General features: G+C 44.1%; 1 protein-coding gene across 4 annotated transcripts in view; it reads left to right on the top strand.

The window, feature by feature from the left end:
- Positions 1–18,791, top strand: part of robo3 (roundabout, axon guidance receptor, homolog 3 (Drosophila)) — a 31,679-nt gene that overhangs the window by 3,308 nt on the left and 9,580 nt on the right. For all 4 annotated transcript variants that reach the window (XM_088440362.1, XM_088440360.1, XM_088440361.1 and 1 more), the window contains exons 2-14: positions 3,115–3,441; positions 9,179–9,336; positions 9,448–9,568; positions 10,006–10,144; positions 10,422–10,549; positions 12,161–12,285; positions 12,396–12,564; positions 13,742–13,947; positions 15,809–15,890; positions 16,561–16,729; positions 17,180–17,346; positions 17,420–17,541; positions 17,606–17,822. In XM_088440362.1, coding sequence (XP_088296488.1) covers positions 3,115–3,441; positions 9,179–9,336; positions 9,448–9,568; positions 10,006–10,144; positions 10,422–10,549; positions 12,161–12,285; positions 12,396–12,564; positions 13,742–13,947; positions 15,809–15,890; positions 16,561–16,729; positions 17,180–17,346; positions 17,420–17,541; positions 17,606–17,822 — 2,130 coding nt within the window. The remainder of the gene's footprint in view (positions 1–3,114; positions 3,442–9,178; positions 9,337–9,447; positions 9,569–10,005; positions 10,145–10,421; positions 10,550–12,160; positions 12,286–12,395; positions 12,565–13,741; positions 13,948–15,808; positions 15,891–16,560; positions 16,730–17,179; positions 17,347–17,419; positions 17,542–17,605; positions 17,823–18,791) is intronic.

Genomic DNA, 18,791 nt, shown 5'->3' with positions numbered 1-18,791 from the left:
CTTCGGCCATGCCCCAAAGCGAGGGCATAGCTCAAGTCTGGAAAAAAAATTCCCTGCACATGCGCCAACAAAAAGACACTAAAACACGTCACGCACAACATGTAGATTGGGGTAAGGGCGGTGTGTTTTTTATTTTTTTTGTTGAAAACAAGCAACTTGTATGACAAAGCTAGTGATGGCCCTCAGAGCTACAGAATAAGAACGCCATTTCCTTTTGCCAATTTAGCGTCAACGCCCGCTCCAGCATAAAGAGCTTGTCTCTTTGGGGCTGCTTCTTTGTATTGTCATGTAAGTTGCCTCATGTTGTCGCGCCTGCGGGCTCAAGGACGAACGGAGGCCTCGGTCAAAGCATCCGAGCCTCGTGCCGCCCGTTTCATTTTCAAATGCGTATTTGCCACTCAATTCCCACGGCTTTGGGGAAAAAGTCAAAGGAGGCGACAACGCTGTAAAACAAATAATTCTGTAGCGGGAAAAGGAAATTTAGATGAGGGGAGTGATATGAGAGGGTAGTGGTTTCTTCTTCGTGTATTTTCTCCCTTTTTTAGTATTTGCCCTGCACAAATGTCAAAATTGTCATTTTGCACTACTCATCATTTGCCATTCTATTTCCTCCCCCAAACCAATAGTGTGCCATTCTTTGTCTAAAATACTTGAAGAAAATGACCCAAAAATGGTCAAAAGACCAATAATCGAAAAAAAGTATTCCACCATTATTATTACAGTGGACCCCCAGGTTACTCCTTCCCCAGCTTACATTTCTTTCACGTTACGAAGTGGAAGACAAAGTTTTGTCGTCCCCTTGTTACGGCATTGTCCCCGCTCTACGGCATCGACAACAATTTTCCGCGTTGCAGCACAGGCAGTTTGATGTGAACAGACAAAAAATAAACGCCTGAAGAGGGAGGCAAAACAACATAAACACAGCCAACCCCACAGATCATGACAGTTGTTGACGCCGCAGAGTTGGGAAAAATGCCGTAAAAAGGGGACAAAAAAACTTTGTAAAAAATGTAAGCCAGGGGCGCCATAATTCGGGGGTCCACTTTGCAATATTATAAAAATCTCTTTTGCCTTACTAAAACCACTAACCCATTTTTTTGGGCAATGTTTTTGATTTAATGGCATTTCCAATTATTTTGATGTGAAAAGATGATTTGAGTGTTTTGAATGATTTGAGATGGCCATGGAATGACTTCATCTCTTATCTCTCGGCACCACCTTTGTTTCGTATATTAAACTGACATTCTGTCGGCAACTTAATTTGACCTCAGACCGTGATTCATGGAACATTTTATTACAGAGTGAAATCTTTTCATCCAGTATAAATAACTTGGAATAGGAGTCATGTCACCTTCAAAAGATGATGTTCAGCAGTATTTATGTTTATGATATTTCCTTCACCCTCTCACAGTGGCCTTTTCTACTTTATTTTTACATTTCCACTTGGTTTGTTCTCGCTGCGAAATTTATGAGTCAGCTCTCAAAGGCTTTGTCCCGCTGAAACCCCCAACCCCCCCCCCCCCCCCCCCCCCCCCAACCCAAACTAGCCAGCCATGATACATATGGTACCTAAAAGCTATTATGCTCAGAGACCTCAGGGGAGAACGGATTCACTACAAAAGTGCTTGTTTTCACTTTTTAATTTTACAGGAGAACTCATGCACGCCACACATTTTGCACAGCGCCTGAGTAATATTCTCAAGTTCTTATCTCACCTTTCATTTAATTCCAGGTGTTTACATATGGAGTGCATGAGATCTGGATAGACTTGAGCTGGAAGCCATACAGCGTTTGCTTCTTCCCTCTAGAGGCTCTTTGGGAATTTAAATAATCAGGCTGAGACTAAACACTCAAAGGGTTTTGCTCCGAGTCAGGAAGCAATTTGTCTTTTGTGATACGGTTATAATTATCTGGACGTTTATTTTATTCAGTATTCTGCTGACCGTATGCATTGATTTTCATTGATGCTGTGTTCAAAAAGCGAAAAACCAAAAGAAGAGCGCTAACAGACCGCTAACAGATTTAAGGACCAGAAGTAGTTGTTGGAGTAACTCCGTTTTTAAATCAAATATTCTACTTATGAATCCATAGTGAGCCATTTTGATTTCTGAATTAGTCTCGCATGTCTTTTTTTTTTTTTTTTTTTGAATAATCAGCACACAAACACGCCAATTATTCAAATATAAGACGCACCCGTGTACATGATGCACCCTTAAATTTGGGGTCAATTTCTGGTATTTTCTTTGTTACCGCATGTAAAACACTTTGGCAGCAATGTAATATCTATAGAAAAAATCTGATCTTCCTAAACGCTTTATATTATCTTGTTTTCACATCCACAAGTTATATATTTGTTGCCCGTTAAGTGCGTATCAGATTTCCCACATTGAGTGGGCAGTGAATGCCTCGTCAGTGTAACTTTAATGCGCTCAAAGCTGTTGTTTTTCATTTTCCTTCCAATTCGTCAATTTGACCGTAAATACCCAAAGTTGCGCAAAGTTTATGATTGTGTGTATAATTGCTAAAATACTGCAATTGTAAACAAGTCAAATGGAATATATAACTATAACATGACATGATCCACTCCATATTAGTAATATTCCTGTGCGTGATCAAGATTGGACTCGGACGGTGGTTCAGTCTGTTTGCTTCTTTTATTGAGAATAACAAGCTCAGCTTACACGAGCTGCTGTTAGCTGCAACAGGCACTGGCTGATGACAGCCAACTGACGCCCACACTCTAGCTCATCCCGTTACGGTAATCATTGTGAGTAAGAATACTCTGCCAATAAAAAAATGCAGATCTGCGTGTCCAAACTCGGCTTATGTGACTGACGTATGACTCTTCTTCGAATGGTATCTCATAAAAAAAATGAATAATTTACTGGTTATAGGACGCACCCTTACTTTTGGGCTTCATTTTTGGGGTATTACCGTAGTCTGAATTGTTAGGTCCTTGAAATCATTGAATTCAAGGTTGTCCAGGGCGTGACAATAACTCTCAATGGGAAATCTAAGTCTGGCTTTTGTCTAATTAGATTTTTGCGGGAATTTCATGGAATAAAATGGCCTCTTTCCGACTCTCATGCTTTCCCCGCTCCGTGTTCATTTCAGGCTCTCGTCCCAGGTTGGAGGACGCCGCGCCGCGAATCATCGAGCATCCGTCCGATTTGATCGTGTCCAAGGGGGAGCCGGCCACCCTCAACTGTAAAGCCGAGGGGCGCCCGCTCCCCATGGTGGAATGGTACAAAGATGGCGAGCGTGTGGAGACGGAGCACGAGGACCCGCGGTCCCACAGGATGATCTTGCCCACCGGCTCGCTCTTCTTCCTGCGAATCGTGCACGGTCGGCGGAGCAAACCCGATGAAGGCGTTTATGTGTGTGTGGCGCGCAACTACCTGGGTGAGGCGGTCAGCCGCAACGCGTCGCTGGAAGTGGCAAGTAAGTGTCTATAAATAATGCTTACATCAAAGGCATTGCACATCAAGAAGACATAGGGAGCTGAAATTCACCCAGATGATGAGAACATGTCAAAGTTCAACTTAGAACCAGCGAGTGTATCTACTGTATATTCGTGGCCATGCGTTATAAAGGGTCACCGGTATACAATAGCAAAGGCCCAGAGAAACTCGGGGCTTTGTCTTTATGTGTGCGTTGGGGGGATCGGCCGATGGGGGTTCTACAACAGGTGGCGTGAGCAAGAGATTTAACCTCCTCCCCCTTTAACGACGGTGTCGCGCGGGGGCCACGGAGAACAATAACGTAGCCCCGCTCCAACTGTTAGCTCCAATGATCCTCATTATCTCTGGGAGATGCACTAAATAGCTGTCCCAGACAGTTTTTTCTAATCTATCTTTTGCACAAATACATTGATAGCTCTCTTGGGATACCTTCATTTACAAATGGACAGCAAAAATGGAATAACTTAAGTGGTTTGTTAAAAAGATAAAAAAAGTAATGATTGTATTTGATATGGTTGAAATGACAATAATGTATGAATGTCATTTAATTTATAAACTGAAACCGTTGCCCCTTCGTTCACATATTCTACAATTTGTCTTGCGGGTGTATTTAGAAAAAAAGGGTCCACTTTTTACTGATGCGCAGAAGGCCGTTTGTCCTGATTTTTTTTCCAAATGCAGGAGTTTTTCCCAGCGCAACAGAATGAAATATTTTCAGTGGAGGCAAACAACTGCGTAAAATGCTTATTGATTTTTGGCAGTGTGTATTTGTTCAGGAATCATTTCTCTGTTAGACAGCGGGCCAACCTTAAGCCTTAGAAAAGGTCAGTGAGTTAATTCATTCAAGTGAAGCAAAATTGATTTCTGCTCCAAGATCCATATCTTTTTGGAGGTCGTTGACAGCGTGGAAAATTAAAACCGGGCTACACTAAGGCCAGCTCCTCACTCTTCATTGGGAAAGTCTGATTTTGTACAAACAAGGAAAAAAAAAACAGCTGAGCATGTGTCAGGATTTGAGGCATTGCCATGCGAGTGCACGAATACAGTTTAGTGTATTGGCAGCTGATTGGGGGTGTGGGGTGTCAGATTTCGCCTACCTTTTGTCACTCTTCTCTTTTTAACCCTTGGCTGTCTGGGGATTTTTCACTAGCCTGGCCCAACTTTGGTTGACTTTGAAAGGGTCATAACATCGTCAAATATAAATTAGATTTACTTTGTATGTTCAGGAGCATCAGCACTATCCATACATACATATTTTTTGGGGGGCGGGAACCTACACAGGCTTTATGTACAAAAATGGTAAAAATGTGATAATGGCAAAAGTAACTACGCTGTATATTCATTTGTTTATGAAATTGAAAAGGAAATATTTATTGTCATAATTAAGGTATTATAACTTTTGAAGACTTTTGTATCATGGGAGACCAGGCTAAGCCAATCATTGAAGATTTTGAAAGCCTTGCAAATGACATAAATTTGCCACTAGTGCCAGCCGTTGGTTTTGGGGTGTCAACAAAAAAAAAATCTATTGCGAAAGGATAATACAAAATCAGGGGAAATGCATGATAAAACATGGGGTGTTCAATATGTCCAAAATTGACAATATTTACAATTTTGAATGGCAGTAAATGAGCCTGACATGGGCTAAACTTGACACCTCATAGGGTGCACCTCTCGACCTCCCGTTTGCAAGCATTTAGAAGTGTCAGCAGGGAAAGTTGTCATGTTTCGACAATGCAATATTTTAGCCTCTTGGGTTGTTTTTCCTTTGATATCACACATCAAAAACATCAAAAAGCCCCAAGTTGGGTCAAAATTTCCCCCAGGGGTTAAAGGACTAAGACTCTCCGTCAGCTCGCTTGTTGGAACGCAGTAGTAAAAAAGTCGTTTGGAAAATGGCATGGAAATGATTAATTCCACGACAGTAATGGGCCTCTTGCTCTTTTGGGGTTTTTATGTGGATATTTACGTGTTGAGTCAAGGTGATCTTTTCAGTCCTCCTTGAAGTTGGTCGAAAAAGTGGTTCCGGCGTTCCAAGAGAGGCGACTACTCAGCCGTTGGCAGCGCTTGCCAAGGGGACAAAAGAAAACAAGGAGGGAGTCATTTGCCTCACAATGGTTCTCTTGCCCCATTGCTATGGGGGAGACCATTTGTGTCCTTTTCAGATGAAAGTCATCCTCTTTTCAGGGCCAGACAATTGCTTGATTAGCTGACCACACACAGGAGCTTGGACCACCCCTGTAATGCTTTTGTTGTTGGGGCCCTCGGGATGGCGCTTCGGTGGAGGGCCCTTGTTTTTATTGCGCTCCTTAACTGTATATGCATGTAGAACTTCTCCTCCGACACTCCCCCATTCATTGGTCATCTGATTAGCAGAAGTGGACACTTGGTCAACACTGAGGGACTGTCCGTCAGCCCGCCGCCGACGGACACCCGTTTATCCGATGGACAGATGATTGATGGGAATGCTTAATAAAAGGGCGAATTAAGAATGTCGGAATTGCAATTTTCAGGGTTAGGGTTAAAGCATCCCGAGATGCGTTTCAGGTAACCAATGAATTCAGAACTCATTTGCATTCTTTCTCTGATCGGCTCTTGGCCAGGAAATGCAAGTTTTTTAATTCCCCAACTAAAGACGTTTTTTTAGTAAAATTCAATCTCAGTTATACTTTGTTTCACTTGTAGCGTATGTGACAAATGAAATTTAAACAAATTCCGACAAATGTTAATGAAACTGTCTTCTATAGTTGTAGGGCAGACAGTTTTAAATGAGAAGCAACATCCACCATTTGACAATCATGTAGACCATAATAATGCCATCCAGTAAACATAATTGCGAATTGCACTCTCACCCCCTGCGTTAAACAACAAGTATTATTGTCGAGGGTTAATCCCCTTAGCTGCTTTGTTTTCGTGTTACACTTATATTACTGTGTTGTGTTTCAATTGCAGTGTATCCGTAGAACCACAGACATGGTGTTAACTTCACGCATAAGTATTAAAACCGAAAAATAAGTTAGCATGAGTGCAGTAGTGGACCAGTGCCTGACGAATGATGGACCAGAAAAAAAAAAAAAAATCAAATGCCGCCCTCTAGTTGTGGCAGAAGATCGGGCAAGAATACACTGCCGAAATGACGGACCGACGATTACTATTTCGTCTGGCTTGAAAAAATGACCTAGCGACGATGCCCGAAAGTGGGCGGTGAGCTGAGCCACTTTACCACAGCGAGCGTTTCCTTGCGCCGTTTGCTTGATTGCAGCCAGACGAGCTCGCCCTCTTTGCCTCTTGATAAGTAGCGCCTCCTGTCCACATGGTCACATTGGCTGCAGTCCGTAGTCAAGCTGCCAAGCAGTCTGGCTGTGACGGAGCAAGGCCTTGCCATCTGCAAAAGCTTGAGAAGCTATGAAACATCACACACACGTTTTGGGTTGGATGGCGTTAGCTTGTATTTTTTCACTTTATTCAATCAATTTCAGACAGTATTTTGCACAAAGAGTTGAATCCTTTTCAAGCGTTGTAAAAGGGTTCGGAGCATAACATGAAAATTCAATGGAACATTGGCTTGATGATGTTGGCAGAAGTGTTTTGTCTATGCTAATCGTAGGCTTAACATCTGCTTGTAATGTATCACACTGACTTGTGGATTTAATTTCAGCATTATCAGAGCCTGGTAACAAATGATTGCTTTTCTCGGAGGTCTGCTGGGAGAAATAAGGTTTTGCTCCTCAGCTATTTTTGATCAACCTGCGGTGTTAATCGCTAGCATATAAGCCTCGGGATATCAGCTTCTCTGTCCAACTGACTGTACGGGTTAACTCCATTTGAATGGCTCTGTGGTTCTGTGACTTTGTATGAACCCAAACTAAACATAAGTAAACTTAGATGCTCAAAAGGATCCAAAAAAAAAAAGTCATCTTGCTCCTGGGGACATGTAAATGATTCTTGGATCACTGGAAATTTCAAATAAAAACTTACAAGTTAAACGTCCTACAAAGGTGTCTCTCTCTGCACTCATCACCAACACACTTGCACTACCTCAAGGCAAACAAGTGAAATGCATTCATGGTCAACTACTACAATTAATTCTTTACATGATATATTTTGATGATTATGCACTGAAAAGCCAGGAAAAGGCAACTGAATTGGGCCAAATTTTCCCATGCAAGTCATTTCCCGGCTTTTTTCCTGTCTCGTCGTGTTGCGCGCAAAGTACCGACGCCCGCGTCGGGCTTGAAGTTGAACGGGGACTTTGCAGGGGTGGAACAAAGGCCGAACTCAGCCGGCCGCGACCCGGGTGCCGCCGGGGACTCCCTGTCCACAAAGGGCAAGGGTGGCTGTCCAACCGACGTCTGACGTATGCATCTCTTTACGACCGCCGCTTTGCAGCCACGGTTTGGATCCGTGTTGCAATGAGGCTCGGCAGCAGCGACATCTGTGTCATCAAGAGCCCCCCCCACCACCCCCTTTCTCTGGGCCAATATCCTGTGTGGTGCAATAGCAGATAGGGATCAGAGGGGTTCCGCTTTGGATAATGAGAAAGGCCGCTGTCAGCTCCAGACGGGGGCCTCTGTTGGGACCAAGGCCCTGGACATATATCCAAGCGGGCATGCTGAAGAAACAAAAAATAATGTCTTTCATCGCCTACGAGAAGCGAAAACATTTATGGGACGCCGCAGTTTTCGTTCGCTACGGGACACGAGTCGACAAAAGATCTGTATTTGAGCCTGGAAATGAGCTTCCTGACGCCACTCGCAGACTACCCGCTTTTGCTTTGCCAGCAAAGGGACTTTGTGTCATCCTCAATTTGCCTTATGAATATTTATACTTTGGGGCTTTGGGGCCGCTGTCAAGTATGTGCGCACACACACATCATTGTGAGCACATGACAGACAAGGATGAAGCTCTTTAATTACAAGTGAGCAGCAGCTCAACCCACCCAGATGTGTTTTTAATGTCTGTTTGGCTGCTTAAATGAAAGCTCGGCCCCGCTGTTCTTCACTTAGGCTAGATGACGCAAGTCTTGTGTTAGCACGTTTGCACAGATGGCTATCATTAAGCCCCTATGCCACGAGGGGCCGACGTTAGCGAGCGTCCGCCAGGGTAGCTAGCGGCCGTCGCAGGGCACGGCCGGATGTTGGCCCGCCTTTTGTCGGGAGGACATTTTCAACGTGTATTTCGCGAGGGAACCACATTGAATTTAGACCGAGAAGGTGGAAATAAATAGAAATTTATCTATGCGAGAGTTTTTGTCTTGGAAACCAGGTTACATTTGAATGACTAACTTTACTAACAAGCCCGTTGGCTAGCTATGTAATGAGAAGCATACAAATTGTTCATTCAATTTCAGGTCAAATCAAATCAGACTGGGATGCACTTTTCGCTGATGAAAGCAGGCTGGCTGGGCCCAGTACGAGGATTAGTTTGTCTTTGTGAAAGGGGTTATAGGAAAGCGTCAGAGTGCACACACTTCATATGGGTCCCCGGGGGTCTCATGAGTAATTGCCAGTATCTAATAAACTTTTCCTACCGTTTTCACCCTGTAGGGCAAGATGTAAACGACTAGCGGCCCTCAAAAATAAAAAATGCTGTGATATATATATATATATATATATCGCGGAATATGGAAATGACTTTCGTTTCCAGCGAGCTAACAACGTGGCGTTAACAATTGTGGATTTTACCCGGCCTTTAGTTTGACTGGTTTTCCCCGGCAGTTCTAAGAGACGACTTCCGCCAGACGCCCAGCGACGTGGTGGTAGCTGCGGGCGAGCCGGCCGTCATGGAGTGCGTCCCTCCCAGAGGACACCCCGAGCCAACTATCTGGTGGAAGAAAAATAATGTCCAGGTCAACGACAGAGATGAGAGAATCACCGTGAGTTGACCGGACGGCTGCTGTCCGAGAATTAGTCGCCTCTTGCTTTATAAACCGACTAAATTAGTCTACAATCTACAATCTAAATGGAGAGCACTTCTCCTTTTTCAGATCCGAGGAGGCAAACTGATGATTTCAAACACCAGAAAGAGCGATGCCGGCATGTACGTGTGCGTTGGCACCAATATGGTCGGAGAAAAGGACAGCGATCCGGCAGAACTAGTCGTATTTGGTAAGTGGTTTTAGGCAGCAATGTCAAAATTGGATTGTATTGTTTTCGCAGAAAGATGTTACATGAATGTTTATTTGTTTTTATCTAAAGCTTTTTTTTAAACTGCTTGGTTACGGAAACATCAAGCCTTGCACATATTGAAATAAAAGAATCACAAACATATCTTCAATAGAACACTGACACACTCGGATTGTTAGAACACCGCACCGACACAACAATAACATGCCTGATTGAAAGCATAGAAGTTATTGAGTGCTTTCATGATCTTTGCAACTCTTCTTTCCTATGAGCGCCTCCTAAATGCCGCTTCTGTGATCGCCGTGAAGCTATGATGAGCTTATGGGTTGATAGTATATTATTTTTGATCATTATGATCGCTGTTTTGGGGGGAAAATGATCCGCTGACAAGAACCTTGACTTCAATTGGTTGAACCCAGAGAGGCCGGTGTTCACGAAGAAGCCGCTGAGCCAAGTGGTGTTGGCTGACGATGCGGCGGACTTCTTTTGTGAGGCGCACGGAGATCCGACTCCCACGGTTCGTTGGCGGAGAGAGGAGGGGGACTTGCCTCGGGGCAGGTAAGGCTTACCAGCGATCATCTCAGATCTCTATTCCAAAGCATCTTCTGAAGCCTGTGGAAAACGAATCGTATTCACTACAGTACAATTTGATATAAATGAAAAAAGTATCGGTGTATTATTTTTGGTACCGGACAAAAGTGCTTGGATTCGATTGTAGATCTATAAATTACAATGATAATTGTATTTTTTAAGTAGAACACTCAATGTCTATTGCAGCGCTTGTACTTGCACATTTTATCTGCAATTCACGCCAGGCCGATCGATGCCTTTGCAGATACGAGATCCGCAGTGACAACAGTCTGCACCTGAATAAGGTGCGAGCTGAAGATGAAGGCACTTACACCTGCGTGTCGGAAAACAGCGTCGGAAAAGCGGAGGCCGCAGCTGCCCTTCAGGTGCACGGTAAGCCGAGGGATTCGGATCGAGTCCGAGCGTCATGATGTCTAGAACATATCTCGAACAACATGTAGATGACTGGGGAGGGGCGGTGGGAAAAATGGGGCCATGACGTGGCCCCGTCACCAGAGTTCTGTCCCAGTAGAAGATCATGCAGAAGAGAAGAGTCCAGATAACCATCGTTTCTTGAGCAGTGTTCCTCGAGTCTTCAAGTGAGACTTCATTTATTGTGGTATACATGCGATATATACTTCCAGTGAGTGTGTGCGGGTTCCATGTCAAACACACCCCCACTTTTGTGTATCTGACTGAGGAAGTAGGTCCAATAGGAGTCGGACAAAGTAAGATTGAATGCGGGCCATCGCATGCAGCTGTAGGCTCTATTTCAGGATCATCACAATCATGCCTTGTGTACTGTACTGGCAAGGAAATGATCTTCTCATCCAGGCTGCTTGACATGTAACGTAGCTACCATATCTTCATTCATTAGAACCTCATGATTCTCTATTTCTTCCCATCCCCTTCTTGCTTCCTTCCATCACAGTGGGATCATCCAGTGAGTATCTCATTTCATGCCATTCTTCTGTCACAGACTTGCTCTACATAGTTTTGGGGAGAGAAGAGCTATAATTACCATCCAAATACTAGGCTTGAACTTGAATTTTTTTTAAGTTGCTTTCCACAATTGTGTGTTATGTCACCACTTTACAAAGCTTCCAGTCGAATCGAACATGATTACAGCCCAAGCGCATACAACCGTCAATCGCGGCAGTTGCGGTTCGGTGGTAGCGTGGCGGTCTGGTAACCCAGAACTTGTGGGTTGGAACCCCAGCCATCGTGACTTATGTCTACGTACCCTTAAGCAAGACACCAAAACGCTCCGAGGGCCTCAGAAGCTGAAAAAGCGAGACACGAGCAACTTCAAAAAATACTGTTGTTTTCATTCCACATCCAAAAAAAAAAAGAAGTGATGCAAAATTTGTCACGGTACTTTTAGATTAGAGAGGTAGACATCAAGGAACAAAGCAATGGTGTGGTTGGAATCAAATGTAAAAGCATCCCCTGAGAATCAACCAGCAAAAACTCTAGTGGCACAACACTCAAGTCCGGGTTTTGGCTTTTAACTGGTCTCCGCGCCATATTTGAAAGTCTTTTTCTGAAGTCTCAGAGAAGTTTTGGTTTCTGAATGACTGGACTCCATCGAGATTGGTCCAATTTGACTGTAAGGACAAGGACTTGCTAAGACAACAAATTGGTCTCGGTCTCCAGTTTCTCAAGGCCACATTTGAAGGATCTCGGGCTAATCTGGTAATCCGAGGCAATTTTTAACGCTTGTCTCAGTTACGGACTGAGATTTGTTTCACTACTATTTCAGAAACAATGTAGCAGAATTTCTCCCAAAAGTTCTATCGTCTCGGTCTCCAACTCCAAAACTCTTGCTTTTGTCTCGGTCTTGATACTCTCTCGTCTCCATTTGTGCGACCTTTGACTAAATGTGACTTTGCAGGGTTTTTAATCGAGAAGATTTTAATACGAGATGCCAGAATTGTTCACAAACTGCACATGGAGCAACTTGGAACTGATCACGATGGCTTTCTACCATCTTCTGTTCTTCAGTGCCCCCTGAGTTTCTGGTGCGTCCGCGCGACCAGATCGCAGCGCCCGGTCGCACTGTGACTTTTCTCTGCAGCACCAAAGGAAACCCTCCACCGGCTGTCTTTTGGCAAAAAGAAGGAAGTCAGGTAGGAAACGCTTATACTCATCCAACCCAAATTTGAAAGACGGATTCTTCAGAAACGGTTGTTGACTGTCGATCTGGACCTAGTTTAATGACATGTTTGTTCTTCTCCAGATCTTGCTGTTCCCTATTCAGGAGCAGTCACAAGAGCGTTTTTCCGTGTCGCTTAGCGGTGAGCTAACCATCACCGATGTCCACGTTGAGGACTCGGGCTACTACATCTGCCAGGCCATCAGCGTGGCGGGCAGCATACTTACAAAAGCGCTGTTAGAGGTCGTAAGCGGTGAGTTACACACATCACACACACACGGAGGATTTTATGAAGACAACACAAGTGAATGACAAACTGTTTCCCTAATCACGACAAGACTGACAAAAAACGTCAGATAAACATTAAATCAAGCCAAGCCAGTAAGTAATAAAAAAAAAAAACACCCACGTGTGGACTGACCAATGGTATAGATTAAAACATAAATGTGACTCGAGTCTCCATTACTGATTAAAGCTCTGCCAAATTTACTGTCTGTCACAAATCCTCTTTTAAACAACATAGAGATAAAGTTGGTTCACATGAAGCACAAGTGATTTCTTGTTTCTGGGGCTGTCGCAAACTAATCTTTTCCCGATTACCTTATTGATTATTCCGTCGATCCTGGAGTACCCATTTTTGCAGTTGACACAAAGCCCTAACCATAGCAAACACGTTTTAACGTCAACTTCCAAGCCGAAAATTCATCAATTTCACCATTTACCTGGATACATTTCGCATCTGACGTAATTACGTTAAGACACAGAAAAATACTGTAATACAGTGGACCCCCCTGCTGGTTTGTAGATTACGGTTTTGGATCTCACACTACAAACGTCTCCCACTGGGCTGGGGGCATAATGCTTAATCTCCTTTAAATGTGCACTGATGTAAAGTCAAATATCCTTCAAATCTGTCTGAAATGAAAATGCCCCTCCCCCAAATGGGCGGCCAGCAGGGGGTCTTATCTGATGTAATCAAAGCGGACAAGTGGTGTAAGGCGCTATGCAAATAACCCAACTGCAACATACGCTCCCGTCAAAAGAGGCTTTCGGTCCAGTGCCGCACCTTTCATGGGCTTTGAACATTTTCAGTTTGTCACAAACCACTTCAATTCAGACCAAGTCCAGTCCTGGATAGCCCCTACCCAGCCTGTTTTCAAGTCTCCAGATAACAAGTGTTTTGGAGGAGGCTTACATGAAAAACCGGCTGGATAGGAGCACCCCGGGACCGGACTTCCAACGATTTAGTAATGATCAAGGATGGAATGAGCTCAAGCTTCCTAGGAAGCCAGATGGAATTCAAAGCTCAATATCTGTGCTAGCAGAGTGGTAAATTAATTAAAATGGCGCATACCGAAAACCGTACGCACCGTACTCGAACGATCCCTGGAACTCTTGTTGTCGTTGAAGTTTGAAATGAATCCCTACAGTGCCTTCAGATGATGTCCCCCCCATCATCCGGCAAGGACCTACAAATCATACGTATGAGCCAGGTTCCACCGCTCACTTACACTGCCGCATCACGGGGAAGCCCACCCCCAGTATCCACTGGGAGAAAGACGGCCGGAGGATTCCAGGGAACGACACTCGAATCATCTTAATGGAAAACGGAACCTTCCAGATCGCCAATCTTCAGGTAGGTTGTTTTTTACATGAGATTTTACTTCAGATTTGTCTTACCACTTTTGTATAACAGCCCTCAATCATTGAAATGCTGTTTTTTTATAAATCAATGAATTCTCCAATGGATAAAAACATTTGCGCGAAGAACTGCACAGCTTGAAGGTATCTCTGTAGTCCACGTTCCTTCCAGTCTCTTCGCTTCCACTTAGCTCATCCATTTTTTAGCGATCGGTTTGACGCAGGAGCCGAGCCGCCGGCGTTGATTAATAGTCAAGCCGTGCGCTGGTTTTCCCCAGCCGCGTCCCGTGCCCATTCCCCACGTGTCCGTCCGATGCCGTCCGTCGGCCCTCTGCATCAACCTGGCCGCGAGGCGCCCCAAGGTCAGGGCCTGCTAAAAAGTGACTCTGCTGCGTAGCGGCGGCGCTTCAGAAATTTCAACAGTTCTAACCGGTCATTAAAATTCTCTCTTTGATCTTTCTTTGAAAGCTCTGGCAGCGGGGGATTACTGTAGATGAGAAGCATCAAAAGCGGGAGCTTGACTGTAGCCTTGACTTCAAAAACCGAGAACGTCAGGTCGAAATTGTCTGAACCCGTCTGACAAAATGGCAGCAGTAAAAGAAATGTATTGAATTCGGCATAGAGGTAACGAGCAGGGATGGGACGAGATCTTGTGCAGGTTCTTCCTGGAAAAGTATGTGGTAATGGACAATCTTTCTTCTGCAAAACCGTTCCTCCCTACCGGAGTGAGCAGCAAGCGGCGACACACGTTGTAAACAAACAACGCAAAGTTGTTCTGAAATCATATTCAATCACCAAATCAGAGCACTAAACAAAAAACTAATTACCACAATTTCCCAAACAGAAGACACACTTATTTTTCCCAAAAATGAAGGCCAAAAGTATGGGTGAGTGCTATAAATGGTAACTTAAAAATGTGATTTTTTTTTCGACATCATTTGACTAAGATTTATCGGTATTCTTATTTATAATAATTACCGTCATGGGCGGACGTCGGCTGGCCGTTAGCAGCCAGTGTCTGTTGCAGCTAATAGCAATGTTAGCTTAGCTCGTTACAGCATTATGTTCAACGAAAGAAGCGAGCAAACTGAACCACCGTCAGAGTGCATCATGTTCACACGCAGGAATATTACTAAAATTGTGGTCAAAAATTGTGCTCCACCACCTTGGTTTTTTATGGCAAAATAAACTCGAGCCGCGTCGCAAGGAGAAGGATAAACATCAGGTTCAAACCATTCACCATTACACTGGCGCTGCGTTCACTGACCGCTCATAATGTGGGAAATCTGAAACACCTAACTTAACCCGCAACAAGTATATAACTTACGGAACACAAGAAAGAGTTTAGGAAGATGAGATTGATTCTGTTTTGCTATGGGTTTCTCTCCAAAGTTTTGGTGCGTCTTTTACATGCTAACATAGAAAATACTAGAATTTGACCCCGAATTTTAGGGCGCATCTTATAAACAAGTGTGTTTTATGTTTGAGGAATTCCGATAATCATGTGAACATTTTCTTGAACGGCTTCTATTTCCAGCGTTCAGCACAACCTCTAGCATAAATCAGCTTTCGAGAACGTTTTTCTGAGGATGTTGAACAGCTTGATTTCAAGAGCTTTCAATCAAACTGTACTTCTCAAAGCAGCGTCAATGAAAGTGCGGTCACCTGCTTAGCCGTTTATTAGAGCTTGATGTTTTGCCGCTTTCCGGAGACGGGTGCTTTCTGCTTCTGAGAGATATGTCATTTTGTCAGCTCATTGCTAATGAGTACATTAAGCGTGAAGCAGCTTTCTCAATTACACACTGAAGTGATGACACGCACACACACTTCGGGTTTTTTTTTTCCCCTGTTGCCAGGAAAGCGACTCTGGTGTTTACACCTGCTTGGCCGCCAGCTCCAGCGGTGAGACGAGTTGGAGTGGAGTGCTTACAGTCAAAGGTAGCTTGTGGCTTTGCGTGTTTAAAATTCCACCAAATGTCATCAACATGTTGACTGGAATAAAGAATCCATGATCGTAATATTAAATTCTGAGGGAAATTTTGACCCAACTCGGGCTGATATCAAGGGAAAAGCATTAAAAAAAAAGTACACCCTACAGATGTCAAATTTAGCCCATGTCTGGCTCATTTACTGCCATTAAAAATTGGAAATATTGTCAATTGAAAACACGGTTTTATCATGCAATTCCCCCGATTTTTGCACGAATCCTTTCAACAGTAACTGGGTGCAGTAGAAATTTTTGTTTTAGGGCCCCAAAGCCACCAAGGGGCGCTAGCAGACAACTTTTGACATTTGCAAGTCTTTCAATGACTTGGTTGAGTGGCTTAGCCTGGACTCCCACAATGCGACATCCTAAATGTTGCAGGAAAGCTTTAATTTTCCTGCAGGGAATCGTTTGATTTCATGCATCGCATAACATTATATATATTCCCGTCTGTGAAATCTGTAGAATTGACTCGCGCTTAACCTTTAGTGAAAAATCCCCAGACGCCCAGAGGTCAAATACGTTCCATCTTTAAATAAGAGCAAACCTATTTTTGAAAATGATTTCTGCTTGCTGATCATTTCAAATGTCCGTTTGTCACGTCGCGTGGATTCGTCCGCCCAGAGAACGCGGGGTCTTCGGTGGGTCAAAGCTTGGAGCCTTTCCAGTTGCCAGGTCCACCCCACAAGCCCGTAGTCACAGATGTATCCAAGAACAGCGTGTCTCTGACGTGGCAGCCCAACGCTCACGAGGGAGGAGCCGCAGTTACCTCCTATGTCATCGAGGCCTTCAGGTGAATCAGCAGTCCAATTATCTTTTCGCACTTTTGCACGAGTTGACAGATTTAATCATTAACCTAAACATAAACGGGTGGCCCTTCATATGACTCAGAACCAAAAAAGAAGCTCTCAGTTTCAAAAAGCTTGGTGACCACATCTGAAATCATCATTTTGGAGATCAATATAAATCCTCAAATTATTTAATGTGGCTACGATTCAATACAAAGGCTGGAATCCGATTGGAGAAAATATTCAAGAACCACATCTAGTCCTTGAAGCCGTGGTAACCCCGAGGAAAATGAAGAGAACGATGAATAACAGCATGTCTCGGCATCAATATTCATATTTAGTTTGGAGATGTATCTTGGAGCAATGATTTGCCAGTGCAGTCCATCCGTTGTGGCAAACTGGATTGCGAAGGGATTGACCGTTTTTTTCCGTTTGCTTGGTCACGTCCGTTGTAGCCAGTCGGCCGGCAGCACCTGGCAAACGCTCGCCGACGCGGTCAAGCTGGAAACGCACACCATCGGCGGGCTACTCCCCAACACCATCTACTTGTTCATTGTCCGAGCCGTCAACGCCTACGGCCTGAGTGACCCCAGTCCCATCTCGGAGCCCGTCAGAACGCAAGGTCTGTCGGAGGAGCTTGGCGGCGCGGGTTATCTCCAAGGACGCGGATTGACATGGATTTGCCTTTGTCCAAGACGTGAGCCCGACCGGTCAGGGCGTGGACCACAGGCAGCTGCTGAGAGAGCTCGGCGAGGTCCTGCTGCATCTCCGAGAGCCCGTCCGGCCCGCTTCAACCTCCGTCCGGGTCTCCTGGGCTGTAAGTGTCCTCGTTTATAGTCCGGGTAAGGTCCACCTTGACTTTGTCTCGTTTCCTTCTCCAGGTTGATCGGCAGTCTCAGTTCGTGCAGGGCTACCGTCTCATGTACCGCCCCAGTGGGGGAACGTGGCTCCTCCAAGATGTCAACTCCCCGTCCGAGCGCAGCGCCACTCTTACCGGCCTTCTTCGAGGAACGGAGTATGAAATCAAGATCCGGCCTTATTTCGACGAATTTCAAGGGAAGGACAGTCGCGCGATTCTGGTTCGAACCCCAGAAGAAGGTAATTGCTCCACAGAACCTCCCCGAAAACCTTCGGGGAACAAGGGTTTAATTCAGTGGTTCTTAAGCTTTTTGCAGTGATGTACCCCATGTGAAATATGTTTTCGGCAAAGTACCCTTTAACCAGTGAAAAGCATTTTTGGTTAAAAAATAATAATAATCAACATAAATTGTCAGATCTGATCTCAAAAAGAAATAATTAGACATACCGTATTTTCCGGATTATAAGGCGCACCTGTATAGAAGCTGCAGCAGCAAAAATGCAGCAAAAAAAAAAAAACTGCATCTTTGTTTGCCATGGATAAGCCGCATTGGACTATAAGCCGCAGGTACACACACTGCAAATAAATAATATATACAAGTACAAATACAAGGTCTTATTCGATTGAAAAAAAAAATTAAAATATTTTTAAAAATATATTTTAAAACTCTTTTTGAGCACAGACATCGATTCACATCTTTTCAGTTCTCTTTCCGAGTTGTTCCATAAACTGACCCCTTGAACACTCCCGGTGGGAAACACCCGCAGATAAGCCGCACTGCAATGAAAAAGTCGCGGCTTTTAGTCGGAAATATACGGTAAATATTTTTCCACAGAAAAATATTAAACAGCAAGCGTCCTTTAAATCACAAACTCAATTAGAATTAAAAATTCGTCCACATTCGTCTCAATTTAACGATCATGCTATCGGTTGCTATCTCGCAGTTAATATACATCACATATCATCGCTACAATGTATACTCAGTAACCGCTTCCTGTATTCTCTCAAAATGAGACGTGATAGGATTACATCGTGATACGCGTATATAATAGTGTTTATCGTAAAAAAGCGTAACAGTGAAATAAAACCAAAACTGTTTAAGCTTGAAGTGAAAGTCAAAAAGAAGTCGACGGAGGCAGGAGGAAAAGTAGAAGCAAGCAAATGGAGGAGTACAGCCGGCATGGAGAAACACCAAACACTTTCTCGTT

This window comes from Hippichthys cyanospilos, chromosome 18, assembly GCF_059441005.1.
Source record: "Hippichthys cyanospilos isolate Australia breed blue-spotted pipefish chromosome 18, RoL_Hcya_1.0, whole genome shotgun sequence".
NCBI classification, from domain to species: Eukaryota; Metazoa; Chordata; class Actinopteri; order Syngnathiformes; family Syngnathidae; genus Hippichthys; species Hippichthys cyanospilos.
This window is presented reverse-complemented; position numbering and strand designations above follow the sequence as displayed.